At 36.3% G+C, this 24,795-nt stretch overlaps 1 protein-coding gene across 1 annotated transcript in view; it reads right to left on the reverse strand.

Moving 5' to 3' along the window:
• Tll1 (tolloid like 1) overlaps positions 1 to 24,795 on the reverse strand; it is a 198,884-nt gene that overhangs the window by 61,188 nt on the left and 112,901 nt on the right. The window contains exons 9-11 of the mRNA XM_052162659.1: positions 15,519 to 15,634; positions 3,067 to 3,169; positions 11 to 127 (exon numbers count right to left, since the gene is read on the reverse strand). Of these exons, the coding sequence (XP_052018619.1) occupies positions 11 to 127; positions 3,067 to 3,169; positions 15,519 to 15,634 (336 nt within the window). The remainder of the gene's footprint in view (positions 1 to 10; positions 128 to 3,066; positions 3,170 to 15,518; positions 15,635 to 24,795) is intronic.

A 24,795-nucleotide genomic window follows, 5' to 3' on the forward strand; every position in this document is an offset into this window, starting at 1 on the left:
TATGACTTGCCTTCATAGACGGCTGCAAACCCTTTTCCTACCCAGTTACTGCTGCTACGAAATTCAATCCACATTCTGCTGTCTGTAGATGTAAGAACTCCAGACACTTTGTCCCCACAGAATCTACCTAAAAGAAATTAAAGAATAAAGAGAGGCTCCTAAATATGAATATGTCGTATGTAATAAATTATACACTGTGCATTGAATTAAAGACTTGTGCTCCACAATAGCTATAAGTTATATATGTGTGTGAATGGATAGATGGATAGATAGATAGATAGATAGATGAGATAGATAGATAGATACATAGATAGATACATAGATAGATAGATAGATAGATAGATAGATAGATACATAGATACATAGATAGATACATAGATAGATAGATACATAGATAGATAGATACATAGATAGATAGATACATAGATAGATAGATAGATAGATAGATAGATAGATAGATAGATAGATAGATAGATAGATAAATAGATAAGATAGATAGATAAATGTTTGGCTTATATCTCTGGCAATTAGTGTTTCTCAAATTGTACGTCACAATCCCTTTGGCAAGCATCAAGCTACAAAAATATTTACATTATGTTTCATAAGAGCAGCAGAATTACACTTATGAAGTAGCAATGAAAATCATGAAGAACCTGTATTAAAGAGTCACAGCATTAGTAAGGTTGATAACCACTAGTTTAGAGCAATAACTTTATCTTAATAAGGGTAACAAAATAAAGCACTCTCTTCAGACCACTTCAAAATCTTCTGTCAACTGACACCTATTTCATTATCATGTAAAGAATTAAGAGTTAACCCCACCCAAAATTCATAAAAGATAACATGATGCTTCAAGGTGGTGCTGTGATTCTATGGGAAACAGAAAAAGTCTCAAGTCAGCCGGAGAAATTAGAGCAAGTAACAATCTGATCACCCCAGAAGGGTACAATTTGATCCAAGCACAAAGTGTCTCCCCTCATCAAGTTAATGACAACATCTCAGAACAAAAAGTGTAAGATGCCCCAGGTGCCTTATAGTAACATAAATCGTAGATCAAGCTCTACCCATCTGTGGTATTGTAACCAGAATAGTCATATCAAATTGATTCTGAATGCTGATCCTGTTCTGTGCATATGCACATGAATGAGTTATTAGGAGACAATGAGTAAAGTCACAGAATTAATCCTTCCTTTCCATATGATCCTTCCACAGTCTCATTGCTCACTACATGATACAGATGTTTCAACACACACACACACACACACACACACACACACTATAAAATGACTCTACAACCATACTATACTGTTAACCATTATTATAATTGTTTTGATTTTAAATTAGCATACCGCTACTAATAATTACTGGGACAATTTTGAATGAAGTGTGTTTGGTAAGTTCTCCTTCTGTCTTGTGTCACCCCTTCTCACTATCCCTTCCCCCTCAATACCCCCCTTTCTTCTGTCTCTCTTCCTCTCAATTCCTGTGTCCTTTAGTCCAGTCCCTGTCCTTCACCAAGATCTAGTCTTCCCTTCATTTTTCTCCTTTCTCATTCATTAGGCTTTACCCACATTTATAATCACAATGTGGAAACACATATACACTGCAGGCTCAGATTGACATGTGAGACAGAACAGAAACTCCCAGCATGTCTGTGTACTGCTGAAGATAGTATAGCCATAAATTTAAAGTAAAAAAGATAATTTGAATAAAAAAGTTATAGGAAAGGTCAGTCGGTAAAGAAATATCTTTGAAACTACACATTAAATTAAAGAGACATGGCAAAGGACAGCACTGCATTCACCGTCACATGCTTTCGAACTGGGGACAAATCTGTTCAAATGCATCCTCCATCTTTGAGTGTGTGAAGTGGTAGCCAGAGTCTCTGTGGTTCTAACTCCCTTCCTGGTGAGCTGGTGCTGGGGATCACAGCTATTTCATTCAGAGCTCAGTCTTTCAAGGAACCCTAGTGAGAGATTTCACAGGTATCTGTATCACTGTACTGAACCAGGCAGGGAGAAGGTGCTATCCCACCAAGGGCTTTCCTGAATTCAGAATAGATTCTCAGACTGGAGGATTTTCTTACAACTCCAGCTACACAGCTGATGCATTGTTTCACACAGGCTGAGAAACAAGATGTAGAAAACAGTGCATTGTTTTCCTCCATTTGACATATTACATCACTTTGATGCTTTTTTGTTCTTGTTTTGAATTATTTCCACAGATGGCAGACTGGCTAAGGTAGTTTCCACATAGAGTGCAGCAATGTTCATTGAGTATGTTTGAGATATTAAGGCTGGGTCAGTACAGGACAAAAACCCAACTGAGCTAAGCTGTGACTAACACCAGTGCTGAGGAGCTGCTGGCCTGTGGTTGGGGGTCACAGCTCCTCTCACATCTGAGCAATTGGAGGACAGTAGTACACGGCTTCATGAAAGTTTCTTATGTAGTCTGTGGTTTAAAGCAGGGAGCAGACATTCATGAGCACCAATCTGAGGGGCAGTTGCTGACACAAACTACAGATGCTTCTTCTTAGCCTCTGAACGATTCTCCAAGAAACAAAACTGAGATGTTTATAGGATGAGCACATTCGCTTGTCACAGGAAGGCAATGAACAAAGATGGATCTGATAGCTTACACTCCTGCCTTAGGAAAGTGACCACAAGCACACACATACACACAACACACACACACACACACACACACACATACACACACACACACCATATACATATGCAACCTATCAAGACTATTATCCTTAAATTTCAAATTCAGAAATAAATCCTGTGGTAGAATCAATAAGCATAATATTTGGGAAGCTATGTTCAATCATTGTATTCAGATCAAATAATCTACCTCATATGTAAGTTATTTTAAATTAGTGAATCCATCTATTCATCTGTTTGTCCTTGAGCAGTTTTTGGTATGATTGAACAAAAGTATTCAATTAAAAATATAAACAAGTTCAGTCACATAGATCGAAACTGATAACTCTTGGAAACACCGTCTACCTCATCCATGGATAGAATACAGATACAGCTACAGAGGAAATGGCTAATATCTTACCAAGGAGAGGTGACTTCCTCCAGTAACCATCTCTTACTTCAATGTAATCATACCAGCACAAACTGCTCTTGTACAAGTCCATCGTGGTAAAATTCAAGACAATCTGCAAAGCACAGAGAGTGAAAGTGACTGTTAGGACATAGAGATTTGATCCCAAGAGGGAATGCAAGAAAACAAAAAATCGACTCCTTTTGTCAGAGCTCCAGTAACTTTATTAAAAACTTGAAACCATCTGTTCTGATTCTCATTAGTAAGGACTACATGTGTATGAGCACTCACATGTATGAGAACATGTAAGTTGTGAGAATTACATACACACATCATGTGCATAGAAGTAAGAGGACAACCTCAAGTGTCAGTACTCTGACATCATCCACCCTGTGTTGGAGAAAAGGTATCTGATTGGTCTGGAACTTTGCCGGTTTGCAAACTGGCAAGGGCTCCTAGAGACACCTCTGTCTCTGTCTCTCATTGCACTTTTGCTGGGATTGCAAAGACAACCGCTTTGTTTGACATTGCACTCAGCTTTTTAGTCTAGAGATCCATCCGAACTCAAGCCAGCACTTTACCAACAAGGCATCCCTGAGCTGCAATCTTATTACTACTTAATAAAAACAATAGCAACACAATGTTAACCACTGAGTATAGAAAGCATTTTAGCAATTAACCTGAAATCCATAGTTTTAATTGAAGCAGTCCTAAAATAAGTAGGAACCTTTATTCAAAAGGTTTATTTTGAATTTCTCCTAGGATAAAAGATTTGAACCATGAATAATTTCCACTTTTTCCACGAATGACTTCTTTTTAATAATTTATTTCAAAGACAACCATCAAGACAAGTATAATTATGTTAAAAATAAACACCATGTGCTCTATTCCCAGAACATAATATCTTTGTGTGTGTTGAAATGTTTAAATACAGCTCTAACATTCAGATTTATCCTTCTGAGTGTGATTAAAGGCAGATGGCACAGCAGGTCTCCAGATACATACATGCGAAGGCTTCCTAGCTGGACGGTCTTGCACACAACCCTTTATTTTTCCCTTTGTTTAGAATGCTGCTGCTTTCTATAAAGATTATTTTTTTAAAAAGCCCTTGGAAATATAATTTTCCTCATGCCTTCATAAAACTCTCCAGTTTCAAAGCTTTAACTTCTTTATTTTTCCTCTGTTATACCAAAAGTACAATAGAATTAAAATGAGACTTGTGCTTCTGTGATGTCAAATTATTTGGAAACCATTTTGTATATTCAAAAGCTCAATTAACCCTCTGGTACTTTAAATACCTCTAATAGGTTTTAGACTCATAATAAATTTGTTCTTTAGAAACTGAAATGGATGTTAGCCAAAAGTAATAAATTGTAAATATTTGAAATGCCTTCCTATAAAACTATGGTTTATAACAATATTCAAAGAACCTTTTACTAAGTGTGGAAAAGCCAGATACAAGTTGAGAAAGAGAAAGAGGAAGAAGGTATGGAGAGAGAGAGAGAGAGAGATGAGACAGAAAGACAGAGAGACAGAGACAGATAGAGATGATAAACTAAACTTCCTACATCCATATTCCAGAGCATCCTGCCAATGGTGATAACAAACATGCTTTCTTCTTTTCTTATTTCAATAGTATTAATATTAATATTTTAATGTCTATTATATTCTGACAGAGAGAAAACAAATGGTGTGGATTCTGGTGGGTGGAGAAGTAGATAGGTCCTGAGAGCTCAGGGAGGGGAGACTGATCAGAGTATACTATACAAAGAATAACTATTTTTAACAAAAATAAATAAACATAAAAATGTTCATTAGCACTAATTATCCAAGAAATGCAAATTAAAACCACAGTGAAATACTGCTTCATACCTATTAGAGTAACTGTTTGAGAAAGACAGACAGATTTAAAAATTAGGTATGAATGTGGGGGAAAAATCCTCGTATGCTGTTGATAATGTAAACTGATTCACCCATAATGGAAAGTAATGGCACTTCCTTAAGAAATTGAAACTTGAACACTATAGTATCTGAAAATCCTATTTCTTTATGTATAACGATAATAACCCCCCCCCCTACACACACACACTATCTTGCAAGGGCGAAAGGAAAAGAAAAGAAATCCCTGCCTGTCATGCTAGCGACTCCTGGGATGCAAAGACAGGGAACAGTTGCTGGCCAGCTCTGGCCAGTTATCCAAATCGGTAAGTTCTGGGTAGGACTGGGAGACTGCATTGATGCATAAGACGGAGATCAATGGGGGAAGACATTAACCTCTAGTTCTGCATGCATGCACACATTTGTAAATGAAAATGCCTAGTTCACATACATGTGAACACACATACATAGACTCATGATTATCACACACATATACGCAAAAAGAGGAGAAAAGAAAAAGGAAGCACTACTTATAGTAAAAGTCATATGAAGCCCACACCTTCACAGTGTGAAGAGTCAAGATCACTGTAAATAAACCTCATATCCAACAAAAGGGAGACAGAACCTGTAGATTCCACCTCCAGTAGATAGGCACGGCCCCCAGGTGAGGGATGGGACCACCCATCCAGGTCAAAATTTTTAACCCAGAAATGTTGCTGTCCAAAGGAAACACAGGGAGGGACAGTACATGGAGCAGAGACAGAAGGAAAGGCCATCCAGAGACCTCCACACCTAGGGATCCATACCATCTGCAGACACCAAACCTGATACTATTGCTGATGTCAAAAAGCACTTGCTGACAGGAGCCTGATGTGGCTGTTCCCTGAGAGGATCTTCCAGTACCACACCAACACAGATGCAGATACTCACAGCCAACCATTGGACTGAGCCCAGGGACCCCAATAAAAGAGCTAGGGAAAGGACTAAAGGAGCTGAAGGGGATGACAGCCCCATACAAAGAACAATGTCAAATAAGTAGACCACTCAGAGCTGCCAGAGACTAAACCACCAACCAAAGAGTATGTATGGAGGGAGCCATGACTCCAGATACATATGTAGCAGAGGAAGGCCATATCTGGCATCAATGAGGGGGGAGGGAGGCTTGCTGTCCCAGCATAGGAGGGTGTTAAAGGAGTGGGGGAATAGATGGAAGAGCACCCTCATAGAGGCATAGTGGAGGGGAGATAGAGGGGATGGGATGGGGGATATCATTTGAAATGTCAACAAATAAAATGATTAAAGATATTCTACCTACAGCAGACAACAGGGCTTCAGATCATCCTCATCATATGAGAAATCTATAACTCTAGAGAAGCAGAGGTGGAATAAAGACACAAAGATGATAATTGAAGTTCCTGGGTGGCCTCGAAACTTAAGAGGAAATTTTATAATCATGCATAAGTAGTTTCAATTTCCCTTCTAAGGGAGGAAAAGAAATCAGCTAAACTGGAAATACATTTATCACCACCATCAACCCAAACTGAAAATGATGTCTCTGGACTGTTAACAAACAGTTAATTCATGAAATCATAGAAACCCCCGCCCCCTCCCACACACACACAGAGCTAGAAAGAGGATAATTCTGAACAGAAGAGTTTCCTATCTTGTTTTTAATCTTCTAGTTTAAGCTCCAAGCACCATGGAGGAACAAAACCGGCCTGACACTAATATGAAACACAGAATCCTTTAGAAGTAGAAAATGTAATAAAGATAGGTTTTCTAAAATCAAATCTTGGGGCTGTGACGATGGAGAAAAAATCCCAGCTTTTGAGGATTGCTGTTAGAAGAATCCCTAGTTGAATTACAAATCAAAAGTACTTGGTAAACAATGGTTTGTTTTCTATTATACTGGTTTATGTAAACATGTTTCTATCAAGGAATAATAAATGAATGCTGCATTAGAAGAAGCATTTATTCCTGGTGGTAATAAGCATCAATTTGAAATTAATCACAGCTCCATCAGAACACAAATGGAGACAAAGCAGGGAGGAAGTTCTCAGGTTTCCTGGTCTGTGAGGAGATTCAGTTGCAAAGTTTAAGTGATAGACTTGCAGCTGAGTTTGCTCATTAAAGACACTGTTTGACAGTGCTGCAGAATGAAGAATCTTGAGGAAAGGCAGATCAGCTGTTCAAGGGTCTGGATATCTGCAAGTCTCCAGAGCAAGAATCAATGTATGTCAGTACAACCGAGACAATGGTGACCACTTACACAAATTCCATAGCACTGTGAAAAGGACAATTACAATAGCATTGGCACCTTTGAGAGATAATGAGAAGGAACATATATACCAGGTCCATTTGGTTGATATTATTTAATGGCTTTTGGAGAAAGATATTAGAATCAAAAGCAACAGAATATAATAGATTACTGAACTATGGCCAAAGGAAACCTAGGAAAATCTAATGTGCTGCATTTGTTGGCTATAGGATTTTCCTTAGTAGTAGAGTTCTGAAGTCACAAATCAAGTCAGCAAACTGTTATAAAGACAAATTCTATCTGAGGCTTATTTCCACAAACAAACAAGCAAGCAAACAGTTGTAATAATTGTCTACCATATTATCTATGTCACTTTGGGCACTCCATTGTCAAAAATGAATATTTATGATAAACCTATAAAGGTAAGGCTATCTATTGCATGTCACCTGTAATTCAGAAGCTATTGGCTGTTAATGTTATATCTGCTTTAATGTTATAACGTGCTTTAAACTACAGGGAGCAATATTCTATCTTCTAAATTAGAAACTATTTACTATAGTACACCAAAACACCTAAGTTCAAGGACATGTGTCCTATCTTTTCAGATTTTTAGTTTACTTAAACTTTCAAATGTTGAAGAAATCTTTTGAATGGGAGGTCATCATATCAAACTTGCATTACTATAATTAGATTGCAAAGCTTTTAGTTGGATGTTGTGAATGAAAATCAAGTAGACAACCCTCATGCACTGTGAAATATGCATGTGTATATCATGGTCATTGTGAATAGTCAAGATGGAATAATCCATCTTAACACAAGTTTTGAAAACAAGGGTAGTTATAAACAAAGAATATAGAAAATTAAAAAAAAAAACAAGGGTAGAGTCAAGCACTGCTTGTCTATACAAATAATAAGATAAAAAGAAAATAATCCTAATGATATTCAGCTATACTGATAGATCAGTACCACATCTAGTCATCAACAGAGAGGTATCCTCTAGCAGCAGTTGGAAGCTGGTAGAGAGACCCACAGAAAGACATTACGTACAACGAGTGTATAATTTGGAGAGTTCCATCAGGTCCCTACCCTCAAATATGGGGAACCCAAGTGGAAGAGAAGGAGAAAAGGTTGTAGGGGTCAGAGGGAATGAAGAATACCAGAAGAATATAGCTCACTAAGTCACCTAAGCTCAGTGCCTTTAGGCTCACAGAGACTGAAGTGGCAATCCTAGGGCCTGGATGAGTCTGCCCCACCTCTTCTAAGCATATGTCCTAGCTGTTAGCTTGGTGTTTTGTGGGACTCCTGATGGTGGAAGTAGATGTGTCTTTCACTGATTTGTCTGCTCTTGGAGTCTTTCCCTCCTGTTGGATTGATTTGTTCAGCCTTAGTGTGATGGCTTTTGCTTTGCCTTCTTTTTGTATCTTCTACATTGTTTTGTCTTCTTTGGTTGTCTCTTGGAGGCCTGCTCTTTTTTGAAAGGAGAAAGACAGGGTGTGGTTCTGGGATAGACTGGAGGTACTGTGGGAACTATAAAGAGTGGAGGGAGGGGAAACTGTGGTCAGGGTATTTAGAGAATAATCTATTTTGAATTAAAAAAAGAAAAGAAGTATAAATAAACAAAGCATCAGTTCACTTCTCAAAAACCAACTATGCTATGAGAGGTTCTTTTTAAAGGACACTAACATTAACGTTCCATAGAAAAACAATCCAATAACAATGGGGGATTTAAAAGAACCCTAGAATTGATGAGAGGCCTTGGGACCATCATTGAAGTGTCTGTCTCATAGGTTAGGTGACCCCATGTAGTCAAACTTCACTTAGAGTTCAATTATGTAGCAGATATGTAGAAAAGTGGGAATTAGATTGTCCAAGGAATTCTTCTACTTAAAAGTGAGTAATAGTATTTGGGTTTTGAATTTTTGATCAGATATTGCCTGGAATTAAGTTTTATGTCTCCTTTACCAGCATTCTGTTTCTTTCTCTAGCAAGTTGACAACTTCCGTGTACCATGGAAGCTCTAAATATGCTGCTTCACCATCAACCTTTGACATAGAAAGGTGTTACTCTTCATTTCATGGCTGACACAGTAGCTTCCAGACTTATTGCCCTTTGGATTTTACTCTCATGCATCTAGAAAATTTCCTGTGCTCTGCGACCATATAGATATTAGGAAAGTCTGGCTTCAGAGTGTTCAAAGTTCACAAATGTCAAAGGTTCAAAATCTCTGATGCTTTTTGGCTGACACATATTTATGATCTGAAGCATCTTTATTCCTAAGTAAAGACCTACTGGTTATTACTAGCTTTTGTGCCCTGACAAAGCTACCCAGTGTTGGCATCAATTCCTAAAAGTGTCCACAGACATGCCTAGTTTCCTCTCATCCCTTTCCCATTCCTTGTCACTCTTCTGGTCTTGGCGATGAAAAGCTACCATAGATTGAGTCATCTTCAGACCTCTAATGAGATCTGACTGCTACTATACACCCACAATACGTTTTATTTTGATTTCCTCTGATATTTTCCAAAGTTCAGCAATGATATTACTGGGTTACAAGGTTTCATAATTATAGACATTAAATATTTATTTTCTATATCAGAATATACATCTATTTGAAGAGGATTATATATATATATATATATATATATATATATATATATATATATATATATAGAGAGAGAGAGAGAGAGAGAGAGAGAGAGAGAGAGATGTGCGCACACATACAAATTGCTCACTTTACATATCTTTGGCAATATAAATGCTAGATTATAAAACATAATTATGTATAGACCATAGACAGATGATTAAATATTTGTAAAAAGAAGACACTTGAATGACAGATTTTACATGGGTCATACAGAAAAAGAATGGGACACTATTCTAACTCTATTTGAGACGTAAGCAATCTGCCCTTGTTTAAAGGTCATTCTATTGTAAGTGACAGACAGATCAATACTATATGCTTCTGCCTGGTCACCACAGCTGAATTCTGAGCCATGCATGCTTAACTGTTAAAATGCCAAGAAATAGTCTTAGACTGAATTAGAATCTCCTTACCCTAGGAGACTGGAGACTCAGAACACGCAGTAGTGTCTTGATGGACTTTGTTTTCGATTGTGAGAAATGGTCATAAAATCCAACTTGCCATCTTACTTGAAGTGTATAGTCGTGTATTATTAAGTTATTCTTCACATTCTTTTATAATTATGACCTTATTTTAAAAACAAATACTATCTCATATAAAAATAAAGTACATGTGCTGGGCAAAATGAAAAGGGACAAAACAGAATCTATTTGTGAGCTTCTCATAGTGAACTACCAATCCACCTATAACTTTGTCTTTGGTGTATGCATGTTAAAAGTGGACACACTTAGGTATATGACACATTTAACTTGTAATTTCATTTTTCACAGTATACTGTGTTTTTCCAAATTCGTGTTTTCTTGTTTGGTTTCATTCTCAAGTTTTCATTTTTAGAATGCACACAGATCAATGTTCCAAGAAGTGCTATTGCTGGAATTGTCGGTATATAATATAGATGCAGGACAAGTTACCAAATGTCTCCCTGGAGATAACCACAATTTCTTCTTCCTAGAATTTGAATCCTGCCCATCACTTGATAATAAAATTCTCTCCTGTCTGTAAAGGTTTATGGTTGAAATATGAGACATCACCATTGGTTTGAGGAGCATCTCCCTCACAGAGTGACAGCCAGAGACTTCCTGGTGAATACACAGGGAACTTCACTGGTAACTCAGAAGGGTTTTTGCTGCTTCAGACCTCTCCTTCTGGATGACTCATCCTTACTATGGGCCATTTTTTCAAAAACAAATTTGTGTGTGAATGACACTGGCATTCTTTGGCGCTTCTGGGCTATTTGTGTATATTTTAATTTGTATTTTCATCTTAAACATATGCAAATGAGTATTTGTTAACTTCTAATTCAAGTGCTAGGTAATTTTCTTTGAATTTAAAGAATCACATTTCTTCAGGAGAATGATGTGATACAAAATTCTAACTTTCCACACATCATTATAAATTATTTCAGAATCATTTATTGAAAAAAAGTTTTCAAATTTACTTAAATATGGTCTTTATAATATGGATGTATGAGATGTGGCCAATGGCCTCAGGCCATGTTAGTTCATTGATTACAAGAAGTTCTTTGGACAAGGCCACACACCCTAGGGTGCAGAAGCTTCTCATGCTGTGCACTAGATTTAGATGTAACTTACTCAGCAGCATTGGCATTTCAGCCAGTGTTACCTTCCTTTGACCAACGATTCACATTTTAAATAAACTTTGGAAAAAAAAAAAAAACCTTGGTCCGGTTAGCAAACAAGAAATATATTGGAAACAGGTTTAGAATTACATTTTTTCATGAATTTGGTGAAAACTGTACATTTATGACCCAACAGTGCTTCATCCTGGAAAATACTGTATCATTTTTCTCATTTTAGTTGCAGAGCAAGGTTTTCTGTTTCCAAATTTAGTTACATACTCGTAACAGTTTTTTTGTTTGAAGGCTTCTAGAGTTCTGCTTTAATTCTTGTCTTCTCCTTTTGAAGTTTTCTTTAACATGAGGGAAAACATATATGAGAAGAGGAAAAAATAGAACAAATGCAATGGGAATATCCAAGTTAACAGCTCAGGCTGAGTCATGGAAAGAGAAAAGAGTCCCTATTTTTAAATCTAACCTTAAAGAAAAAGAAGCTAGTAGAATGATAAGAATAGATTATAGATTTGTAACTCTCAATTTTGTGAGGGAAATCTCATGATCCATATATAGAAAGAACAAGAAAGAACAAATCAAACATACAAGGATGCTCTAATATCAAAAATCATGGTAAATATCACTATAATAAGAATTATATGTAAATAATAAAGCCATCACTTGGGTTTAAAAGAACACGGAATATATACAGCAGGACATGTGCATACCCACAATTACTCAAAAGAAAATGTGAGTGTATCAGTATCAGAGAAGAGGGATAAATTTTGTTTGTTTGTTTGGATTTTTAGACTGGGTCTCTTTATAAGGCCATGGCTATCCTGGAACTCATTATGCAGACCAAGTTAACTTTGAACTCTACCTCCAAGGCTGGGATTAAAGGCATCTACCCTCATGCTTGATTTCAAACAGAGTTTTAAAGTGAACCCTGACTAGAGATAGAAAATCCCTATATTATAAAACCAGATAAATATATCACAAAATATAATATTCCAAGTATTTAATAATCTATATATATATGTACAATAATATGACCTAATTCATATTAAAAGTAAAATGATATTACTTCACTTGAAAACAAAAGTGTAAAAGATTAAAGTACAGTTAAGACAACTACAAAAAATGTTAAAGAGTGGCATACATCTGAATTACCAAATAAGCTAAAAACAGTAGCTGAGAATATTAGCAATATAATTTAAAAGACCGATGAACAAAATGTAGCATGCACTATCGAGCAGAATATACTGTTAAAGCAGAGATTATTCTTTGTAAATACTGGTCTCTACCAAGGTCACGTAAGTCAGACACTATTTTGCCAAGTGAAGAATAAAAGGGAAAATAATAAGAAAAAATTGCTAAAAGCATATTTTATAATTAGAAGGTACACACTGCTAAAAATAATTTTTGGTTGAGAAAAATAATGAGACAAAATAGTTGGAATGTAATAATATGAGATGACTGGTTGATTAGAATAATGTGAAGTGGACGCAAGAGAAATTATCATCTCTATTGTTTGTAGTAAAAAAAAATACAAATTCAATATGACTGCTATAAACTTAGAAGTCCAGAAGGCATATAATCACATATTATAAAAAAAAACAAAAACAAAAAAACCAGAACACACAAGGTCTGAAATCAATTAATTCTCTTCATTGCTAACTTGTAACAATTTAATATATCCACCAGTTATCATAAATAATGTAGAAGAACAATAAGGGAAAGGATGATACATTGCTGATTTCTTCTGGAAACACTTTGGAAATGCCTTTTATTGGTAGTCATGCAAGAGCACTGAATTAGTTTTGAAGACAAAAGGTCTACAGCATTTCAATAGGATTGGAGGGGTAATATCAGTTATTCATTGCTGAAATTTGAAGTAACTTTACTAGGCTTGCCTCGAATGTTTTCAAATTCTACAAGATCTTGTTTTAAAAACTATAGTGAGTTTGATGATTCACACAAATAATTTTAGCATTTGGAGGCAGAGGCAAGAGGGTTACCATGACATCAAGGCTAACCTGTGCTAAACAGTGAAAGTCAGGCCCACCACAACTACTTGGCAAAACTGCCCCAAAAAGCCACAAAGAAAATAGTCAGAATGATGCTTTATACAACACAGAAGGGACTTATTAAAGTAACCTACACAGAAAGTGAACTGAAACATATTACAGTATTTCAATAGGCATGTAATTCTTAAATTACAGATAGCTATAGGAAGTATAAGGTCATTCATGCAACCAATCAGTAATTTCTGTGAGTAAAAATTATTCATATTTCTTTTTCAAAGAAGTTTTTCTGTGAATTTCACAAGACCCTGGACAGCTTTGTATCCGTGATGTTACTTAAAAATCACCAAACATCTCTAAGAAGAACTGATATGCAATCTTCAGTAATTCAGTGTTACACTGAGGCTAATGGGTGTGCTTTCAGTCATTCCATGGGAATTAAGGAGTCAAATTCAAACAATAACTTGAAAAAACAAAGATCAACATCAATATATATTTGTCAATGTTAATGCAAATAGATATCATTATGACAAATACAGGCATGAAGTTTGCTTTTAACACGGAATTCAGAAGTCAATGGGGCCACTCATTCCATTTCTTACCTACTGCTTTTAATGTAATAACCTAACACAATTGATAAAACAAAGACTCCTATTCTTTCTTTTTTAACAAATCTATTATTTTTACTCTTTTGTCTTAATATGCAGGCCACTTCCTAAGAACAATACTGGAAAAAAATTGAAGAAAACTGTAGGTTTGTTTTGTTTTGGTTTTTACCTATCTAAAAGGAAACAAATTTTAAATTTCCTTAATTAGAGTAAAACTTGTAAAAATAAATGGTATGCATCTCCTCGGCCTTATTTGATCAAGGTTTACTATTATTTTACAGTCATTAATAGAACTGTCAAAATTCACATTAAGTGGTTTGTATGCAAAAAGAACATGCAGACCACAAATGCATAGATAGACACATACAAGCACAAGAATTTATTTGGTAACTGTCATGGGATTTTTTTGCCTTGGGCTTCATGTAATTTGGGAGAATATAAATCCCTTTCTTCACTTGCTATATTAATATCAGTTTCATGGTTTTTTCCCATGTAGATATGATATTTTCTTTATCTGTCCTCTGAATAATTATTGGGAGTTTCTCACAGATAAAGGCCATTTCAACCTGAAATTTCCTTGTTGAAAAACTCTATTAAAAATAATCATGTTTACATAATTTAAGTGTTGACACAATGTCTTAAATATACATTTATGCTCATTTCATGTCCAAATTTTGTTTATAATAATCTCTTTCAAGAAATATTCAACAGTTGTTTTCTCCATCATCGATCTTTCTTGATATCCTTTTGTCTATTGTCCTTTTATTTTACTTAAATATTTGAAGAATGAAATAAAAATAAAATCCAGACTTGATAACTGAATTCTAGTTGTAATCCCAGCTGTTTGACAGGCAGAGGCAGAGAGACTATAAATTAAAGTCCAGTCTGGGCTACAGAGTTTGATTAAAGACAGGTTGGGCAACTTTCAAAGACCCCCACCTCAAAATAGAAAGCAAAGTTAAGCTGTAGCTATAACTGTAGCTGTAGTTGTAACTGTAGCTGTAGCTGTTGCTGTTGTTGTAGCTATAGCTGTAACTGTAACTGTAGCTGTAGCTGTAGCTATAGCTGTACCTGTTACTGTAGCTGTAGCTGTAACTGTAGCTGTAACTATAGCTGTAGCTGTAACTGTAACTATAGCTGTAGCTGTTGCTGTTGCTGTAGCTGTAACTGTAGCTATAACTGTAGCTGTAGCTGTAGCCATAGTTCTAGCTATAGCTGTAGCTGTAGCTGTAGCTGTAACTATAACTGTAGCTGTAGCTATAACTGTAGCTGTAGCTGTAGCTGTAGCTGTAACTGTAGCTGTAGCTATAGCTCACTGGTAAAGTATTTGCCTGACATGTTTGAGGTCCAGGGATAAATCTCCAGATTAGCAAAATAATAATAAGGAGCAATAATGGTAAATAAACACCAAGAAAAGTATAACTTAAAACTAGTGAAATACTTTACTTAGAGGAGACTGAAGGAGAACTCCTCGGGTCTCAACTACCTTTTCTCCCGGGGTCACAGACACTCTCCAGATGCAGTGTGTATAGGAAGGGTAGCCATTTGGGAATCCTGGGGAGGAAAGGTTGCCACTAGATTCTTGTAGGGTTTCTCCACATGCTGTAGGGAGAAAGGCATAAAATTATTCACTAATCATTATGAAAGGAAAGGCATGAACATAATAAATACTGTTAGATAGTAATATGTATTTTTATTTCTTACTTATATTCTTTTTGTAACTAGTGCTGACTCTATATCCCCTTACTGAAGTACCCTGACCTGGGACTTCAGGTTTGTACCATCATGCCCCATTCCAGACACTGACTTCCCTTCAAATGAATTTCTTTTAATGTCTCTTTTAGTGAACTTCAATATGCTTTCTGGTGTCACTAAAGATAACCATAAAACAAGACAAGAGGTGATAAATAATTTAGCATATATAAAGTCCCTTCATGGAAACTTTTCTCATTCATTATTACAGCAGAAAATTTCAAGGCCAGCCATACTCATTCAGGCTAGCGAAGACCTACTTCTGTGTTCCTGGAATCATGAGAAACTTTCCTTTCTATTAAAATAATCAATGTGAATGAAAGTTATACTAACAGTGCTGTGTAGCAAATTTAAATATTAAATCTAAGTAAAGTTATGTACTACTTTAATATTTAAAAGGCATAAATGGTGACTAGTACAAACCCAATTAAGATAATATCAAAATGTAATATACAACGATTCAAAATATGAAAGCCAAAACACTAAAAGAGGAAACTAAAAGAGGCAAGAGTAATGGCTCAAAGCTTAAGAACACTTGCTTCTTGCAGAAGGCGTAGGTTTAGTCAAAAGAATCCACACTGCGGCTGTCAAACTTCTCTGAACTCCAGTTTAGGCATCTGATACCTCTTCTGGCCTTTGTGAGCACCAGGTACTCACACGCACAGACATCCACACAGGCAAACACTCATACACAAAACTTAAAAATAAATAAATCATTTTTCAAAACACCCATTTTCTAGAATGTTCTATATAAGTGATTTTTCTGTTTTCTTTACTCACGTGTAGAAATTTCAAGAGGTGTGATTATATAGATTTTACTTCCTAAGCTCTTATTGTTCTTTGGAAATAGGTATCAGTGACCTGCAATTGCAAACTGTAAGCTACATGCTTTCCGTGCTTGCTGTAGCTCAGTGGATACAATTCCATGAATGTTCCTGTAACTTTTGCAAGGGCTATGCTCTGCACCCTATGAACCTAGCCAGATGTCAGCCTTTGAGAATTGCTTCCCCTGCTGCAGCTTTCACAATGTTCATTCAATTGTCTAAAAGACACTGTCTTCCCGTGAAGGGTATAGCACTCAAAACTGAGACATTCCCTGGATCCGAGGAGGCAAAACACACAGCATGTGAACTCTCATCTCCTCAAATACTCAATAAATTATAAATGACTCTGCATATCTTGTGTTAAATAAAGAAAGATAATGACTCTGGAAACGTAAAACAGAGCTATAAAAACAGTCTGGGATGATATAAATATTTACATCATCAGCAAAACAGACACTAGGTTTGCACAACAAAGTAAATCTAAAGTAGGAATGAGCAATGCTTATTCTGATGAGCCAGGCAGATAAAGGAATCATAGAAGAAAATGAAAATGCCCAAGGTCAGAAGCACATAATTTAGCACAGTTACTGAACGACCTAGGGTCCTTGATAAATGGTATGTTTCAATGAGACTTAGAAGAATTTGCTAGCATTAGACCACGTGCCTCCAAGAAAGATATGTTCAGATGTTAAATAACAACTGGGACCGGAAAGTATTTTATGGGAAAAATGTATTTTTCCACAATTTATAAGCAAACTCTGTGAGAATCAAAGCTTCTATTAGGCAAAATGAAGTTTATGCTGAATTTCCTATACTAGAATTAAATATTTGATTCACAAATACATACAAACTATACTGTTCCAATGAAAACTAGATTCTCTAAATTGTAAATGAAATATAACATAATTTAAAAAGTATCACTCTATAAGTTATATGCAGATTATGTTGTAAAAATGGAAAAGCATTTCAAATGAAGCTTCAGTGAGCATTTGAATTTGTTTTTTTCAATGAACTCTGCTCTCTCCATTTCACAGTCTCAACCTACCACACACTGACTGATTTATGCTCAAATATAAAAATCAAATTTTGGCTGGGTATGGTGGTTCCCATCTGCAATCTCATCCCTGCAGAGACTAAGGCAGAAAAAAGTGCCTAGAGTTGAAAGCCAGCCTGAGCTACAGTGACATTCTGTCTCAAAACAGCATCATTCAGGGAACTGGGTGTGTGTGTGGGGGGGGGCGGTTACTAAGAAGGACAAATGGCATGAATAATTCAAATGCTTATCCACAAATAACAAATAAAGGAATAAGAGGGAAACCTTAATTCCAATGCTGTTACTTAGTGATCCCAAATAAAAGCAAATCTCAAAAGTTTTCAAGCAGTTTTCTTGCCTGCACAAACACCTACTTTGGACCTGGGTCTTGAGAAGGCTACATGCCCCAGTATAGGGGAATGTCAGAACAGGGAAGCAGAAGTGGGTGGGTTGGTGAGCAGAGGGAGGGAATAAAATAGAGGAATTTAGAAGGGGAAACCAGGAAAGGGGATAACATTTGAAATGTAAATAAAGAAATTATCAAAAAATAGCAAAAATTAAAAAAAGAGAAAAGAGAATTCTTTGTTTAACTCTGCACCCCATTTTTTAATAGGGTTGTTTGGTTTTCTGGAGTCTAACTTCTTGAGTTCTTTATATATATTGGATATTAGCCCTCTATCTGATGTAGGATTGGTGAAGATCTTTTCCCAATTTTTTGGTTGCCGATTTGTCCTTTTGATGGTGTCCTTTGCCTTACAGAAACTTTGTAATTTTATGAGGTCCAATTTGTCAATTCTTGCTCTTAGAGCATATGCTATTGGTGTTCTGTTCAGAAACTTTCTCCCTGTACCGACGTCCTCAAGGGTCTTCCCCAGTTTCTTTTCTATTAGCTTCAGAGTGTCTGGCTTTATGTGGAGGTCCTTGATACATTTAGATTTGAGCTTAGTACAAGGAGACAAGGATGGATCAATTCACATTCTTCTGCATGCTGACCTCCAGTTGAACCAGCACCATTTGTTGAAAAGGCTATCTTTTATCCATTGGATGTTTTCAGCCCCTTTGTCAAGAATCAAGTGGCCATAGGTGTGTGGGTTCATTTCTGGATCTTCAATCCTGTTGCATTGATCTGCCTGCCTGTCACTGTACCAATACTATGCAGTTTTTAACACTATTGCTCTGTAGTATTGCTTGAGGTCAGGGATACTGATTCCCCCAGAATTTCTTTTGTTGCTGAGAATAGTTTTAGCTATCCTGGGTTTTTTGTTATTCCAGATGAATTTGAGAATTGCTCTAACTCTGAAGAATCGAGTTGGGATTTTGATGGTCATTGCATTGAATCTCTGAAGAACTTCGGATGGTGGAGAAACATCTTAAAAAATGCTCAACTTCATTAGTCATTAGGGAAATGCAAATCAAAACAACCCTGAGATTTCACCTTACACCAGTCAGAATGGCTAAGATTAAAAATTCAGGAGACAGAAGGTGTTGGAGAGGATGTGGAGAAGGAGGAACACTCCTCCACTGCTGGTGGGGTTGCAAATTGGTACAACCACTCTGGAAATCAGTCTGGGGGTTCCTCCGAAAACTGGGCACCTCACTTCCAGAAGATCCTGCTATACCACTCCTGGGCATATACCCAAAAGATTCCCCAGCATGTAATAAGGATACATGCTCCACTATGTTCATAGCAGCCCTATTTATAATTGCCAGAAGCTGGAAAGAACGCAGGTATCCCTCAACAGAAGAGTGGATGCAAAAAATGTGGTATATCTACACAATAGAGTACTATTCAGCCATTAGAAACAATGAATTCATGAAATTCTTAGGCAAATGGATGGAGTTGGAGAACATCATACTAAGTGAGGTAACCCAGACTCAAAAGATGAATTATGGTATGCACTCACTAATAAGTGGATATTAACCTAAAAACCTGAAATACCCAAAACATAATCCACACATCAAATGAGGTACAATAACGGAGGAGTGGCCCCTTGTTCTGGAAAGACTCAGTGAAGCAGTATAGGGCAAAACCAGAACGGGGAAGTGGGAAGGGGTGAGTGGGAGGACAGGGGGAGAGAAGGGGGCTTATGGGACTTTCGGGGAGTGGGGGGCTAGAAAAGCGGAAAACATTGGAAATGTAAATAAAAAAATATCAAATAAAAAATGTGAAAAAAAAGAAAAAAAGAGAGAGAAAAGAAATATATCTATTAGAGAACTAAAAAAAAAAATCACCTACTTTGATGTCAGATTCTATGAGGTTGCTCTTTTAGGGTGAATGACAAGTTTTAATCCTTAAACACTCCCACCTACAATCTGGGAGATTGAGGGGGATGACTGTATATGTGTGTATTATAACTCCTGCCCTAGTTACAAGGGGGAAAATGAAGACAATAAATTATAGTGCTGCTGCTGCTGCTTCTGCTGCTGCTGTTTGCAGTACATGAGCTTGAATCTGGGCCCTTGCACAGACAAACACGCTTATCATTAAGCTGGATCGTAGCCTTTTCTTTTTAAGTTGTGGGCAGGCTAGCACTGAACTCATTCTGAGTCCAGAAGTAATTTGTACTTGTGATCCTCCTGCCTCAACATCTCAAGTAGATAGGATTGGAAACCTGTGCAAAATTATTAAGAGACAATTTATTATAATCTGCATTCTAATCAAATTTCAATTTTTTAAAATTTTTTTTTATTCGATGTATTCTTTATTTACATTTCAAATGATTTCCTCTTTTCTGGGTCCCCTCTCCCTGAAAATCCCATAAGCCCTCTTCCCTCCCCCTGTTCCTCCATCTACTCCTTCCCACTTCCCTGTTCTGGTATTCCCCTATACTGTTGCACTGAGTCTTTCCAGAACCAGGGGCCACTCCTCCATTCTTTTTGGACATCATTTAATATGTGGATTATTTTACCATATGTTCCCATTCATGTATTAATTAGATACTCTCTCTCTCTCTCTCTCTCTATATATATATATATATATATATATATATATATATATATATATCCTCCTTCAACACAAAAATTCTAGCTTGATACTATAAAATGGTGTATTTTGATCAATTATAGAGTCTCATTTTTTAATAATAGCCAAATTTACTGTGAACTACATATCTGTAACAAATATTTTTTCTGTCTATATCCAAAGTTTCCAACAAATATTTAAAAACTCTCCTCCAAATTTTATAGGAATGAATTTATAATTTTACTCAGAGTAATGAAAGCCTAAGTATCTATACAATAAAAATATGTTTAATACCTATATATTTACCTATTTTCTTTTAAAATTTTATATTTGTTTGGATTTGAAATGATTCTCAGAGAAGAAGAGAGAGGCGGTGTACAGAGCTCAGTGAGTCAGGAGCTAGTCTGGAACTCGTAAAGAGTTTATCATGCCCAGATAAACTAAGTACAGCACTACATGTGTGTGGACCAACAACATGGGTAATGGAGGCAGGAAGATCAAAGCTTAAGCTGTGCCTGGCTAAAAAGTAAGCATGAGGCTGTCTACAAGAGATTATGTTTGTATTTGTTTCCCATAAGATTCTTCTCCCTCGCAGTGCTACTCATATATACACTCCTATTTCCTTCCCTGTCTGTGCGGTATCTGGTACAGTACATTTCACACACTGAAGCCAGTTCACTCATTCCTATAAACTGAGCATCTAATTTAGAGCATGTTCTAATATGCATGGGATCCTATGGGAGTTATTGATCTAGCGTGAGAAATATCAGGTAACGACACAATGATGAGTGTAAAATACAGGAGCAATGATTACAGAGTTTTTGCAAATGTGGGGAAATGGAAACCAGGGAGCTTTCACCTCGGGAGACTTAAAGAACTGGCAATTTTCAATGTCCCCAATAAAGGAAGAGACATCAAGTGACAAGGAAGAAAGCAAGTGACATCATAGTTCTAAGGGAAGAAAAAAATATGAGTGAGAAGGCTGGAACAGAAACATCTTTAAGAGGCTGAGAAGAGAAGGGGCCATGTTTGAAAGATAAAAGCTTGAAAGGGAAATGAACCTTTGTCTTAAAGATGTGAGAAGATTTGCATTTTGAATGTCCCTTGGCCAGCAGTGTGGCTGGAGAACAGAAGATGCAAAGAATTAAGATCTGCTATTATTTATGCAATGAGAGAGTTTGGTATCCAGCCGTAGACAAAGAAAGTTGGAGTGCAAGAGCCAGATGACTACATAGAAAAAGACAGGCAGAAGTGAGAAGCTTCCTAATATTCTGGCTTGGGCTAGGATGAGATATGCTACTGAGCCGTGAACGAAGTGTGCTGCATAGGGGAATAAGTGCATTGATAAAAATGTAGGAGATAAAATGAATGAATAATGTTCCTAAGTGTTGTCGATGTATTTTAGCTGTGTGTGTGTGTGTGTATACACGTGTATGTGTGCATGTGCATGTTTGTATGTGTGTGTTTGTAGGTGTAATGTTTGTAATACAAAAGAAATATTCTGCCTGATTCTTGGAAAAGCATTAATACAAAAATGTATGTAATGGAAAATTATAAAAATACAAAAATTATGTAATGGTAAAGGAGGTTTTTGTTAATTTTAAAGAAAAAAAACAAATATTAAAGCCATTCAAAATGTTTTAGTAATCAAATCCCAGATATATTGGGATGGTCTTCTCTCCCACCTGCACATATAGATCTATATACATACATATTATACCTGTGTGCTATTTACATGTAAAACTAGAAACACTTTTAAATTTGTCAATATGTATTAGTGTGTGAGTGCATAGGCCTTCTCACATGATAAAAGAGATTTAAATATTCAAAACCTCCTTTGGATATCTACTTTATATATTTCTTAACTTTGCAATGTTTCTTGGTGCTTCAGTTCAGAGTATAGTATTTTTGCCAAGGCTCATATGGTAAAGGCTTTATCCCAGAGTACTCCTATTGGAAAATGGTCGGAGCCTGAAGCTGTAAGGCCTCATAGAAGATTTTCATAGCAGAGAAGTGAATGGGGTTGCAGCCCCCTCCTGTGAGCCGAAGGTCTGCTCTACACTCACTTTCGCTAGGACGAGCTGCCCTACCACTGGCTCAAAACAGTGGGGCCAATTGACCACCAGCTGTCACTTCCATACTGCAAGTTAAATTTTTAAATCTTCATTATACAATTATCTTCATTACTCATTATAGTAACAGAGTTAAATACTTTGCAGACTTAATTTAGGAAGATAAACTGAGAAAATATCAATGTAGGTAGTTGGGGTAAATGCCAAGTACTTGCAAACAAAATGATTACAGGATTATAAAAATAAATGAAGACAAAATACATACAAAATGCAGTACCTATAAGAGAAGAGTTCAATTAGTAATCTAGGAAGAAATCAAGATAACCCTAAGATTACAGAAATGAAGGAAAACACATGAAAGTGTGAGAATTATAAGAAACAGGGCTCAGAAGAGGAGCAAAAGAAAACCATACATAATTTATTAAGATCAGATGTGCTGTAAGCTACACGTGTTAAACAGACTTCCTTTATGTACCAACTAATAATACTGGGATAAAGGTAAAATGGATATTAGCCACAGAGAATGAATTATCCAGACCAAAGTAGGAAATATTTTATCCAGACAGTAAAGAAGATACAAGGACTAGTAATAGTAGTCAGGATTACAAGGTGTCCTTTAGGAACTCCCAGTGCTTAAAATATTAATAAGCCCTTGGGTCTTTGTGTGGCAGAGCCAAGAAATCCCCCAGTTGCCCTGTTGAGTAGTCCTACCCTCCCCTCTCACGGACCTTATCAGGCTCAATTAAATAACCAAAAATGAGTGTGTTACATCAGCAGAATCCTTCAGCTGTAAAGAATCGCCTTCATTTTTTCACACAGTAACAAAAAGGCTTTTCACCTGTCTCTAAAAATAATAGCAAAAAATTGAAAACAATTTAAACTCTAAGAAAGTCATGCTTTTAATAGAACCTTAGAAGTCAAATTTTTCTGTCATCTTAAACTTTTCCATGACAAATACAGAAATGACTGTACAAGAGGTAGTTGAAATCCCACATACTATTGCTTGTGTGTGTGCCTGTGTGTGTATTCATCGTGTGTGTGTGTGTGTGTGTGTGTGTGTGTGTGTGTGTGTGTGTTGTAAATATAATGGATAACAAGGCATGGAATCAATATTGCTCCTTATAAAATTTGTTAGGATTGAAGAAATTAACAATATGTACATTGAATATAGTTTAAATAATTTAAACTATATTCTGTATTCCTTAGGAGAAAGTAATGGTGTTTACAATCATCTTAGTATGAACTTGCCCTTTTAGAAAATGATATAACTATCAAAGATCACAAAAGTCACAGCCGTGTATATCCAACTATCCACTTTACCCAATTAGGGGTCACTTCAAGTATTTCTAAACTCAAGAAAATTGCTCTATAACATGTAGACAGAACTAATAGACCTTTGGAGGTAAACTGGTAGTGAAAAATTACTGGCATAAAAATAGACCAGATATTTTTAATGATTTATTCACAAACATAATTTTTGAAAAGAGTGAGAGTAAGGCTCTCAGTAGGATTGTGGAATTTGACATTTTGTTCCTTGTAATGCAAGAGCTGTAAGGAGCAAGTCACTTTCAAACAGCCTACAATCAACTAAGGAGGATCATGGGGTTTCACAGAGACTAAAGCAGCAATTGGGGAGCATGCATGGGTCTGTGCTAATGCCTGTGCATAAAAGCTGTGGTTGTTGATTTGGGGTTTAGGGGGGACTCCTGACCCTGGGAAAGGGGGTCTCAGACTCTTTTGCCTGATCTTGCGACCCTCTTTTACCTACTGAGTTGCCTTCCCCAACCTTGATGTGAGGATTTGTACTTAGTCTATTGTATCTTGTACTCTTTTACGTAGGGCAGTGGGAGGGAGTGGGTAGATCTAGGGGTGAGAACAAATGGGGTGGTACTGAGAGGAAAGAAGGAAGGGGAAATTTCAGTTAAGATACATAGTACACCATAAAAATAAATAAAAACTTTAAAAGTAGAAAAGAAAAAAACAAGAATTATCATTTTAATATCATTTTATCTTTCAATGCATTGTATTACCATGCTTTAAACTTCAATTGGGTTTTTCCAAAATCTTTCTGTTAGACTTCAAAAATTAAACTATTGATCATTTATTATATAATAAAAATG

Source organism: Apodemus sylvaticus, chromosome 18 (assembly GCF_947179515.1).
Source record: "Apodemus sylvaticus chromosome 18, mApoSyl1.1, whole genome shotgun sequence".
Lineage (NCBI taxonomy): Eukaryota > Metazoa > Chordata > Mammalia > Rodentia > Muridae > Apodemus > Apodemus sylvaticus.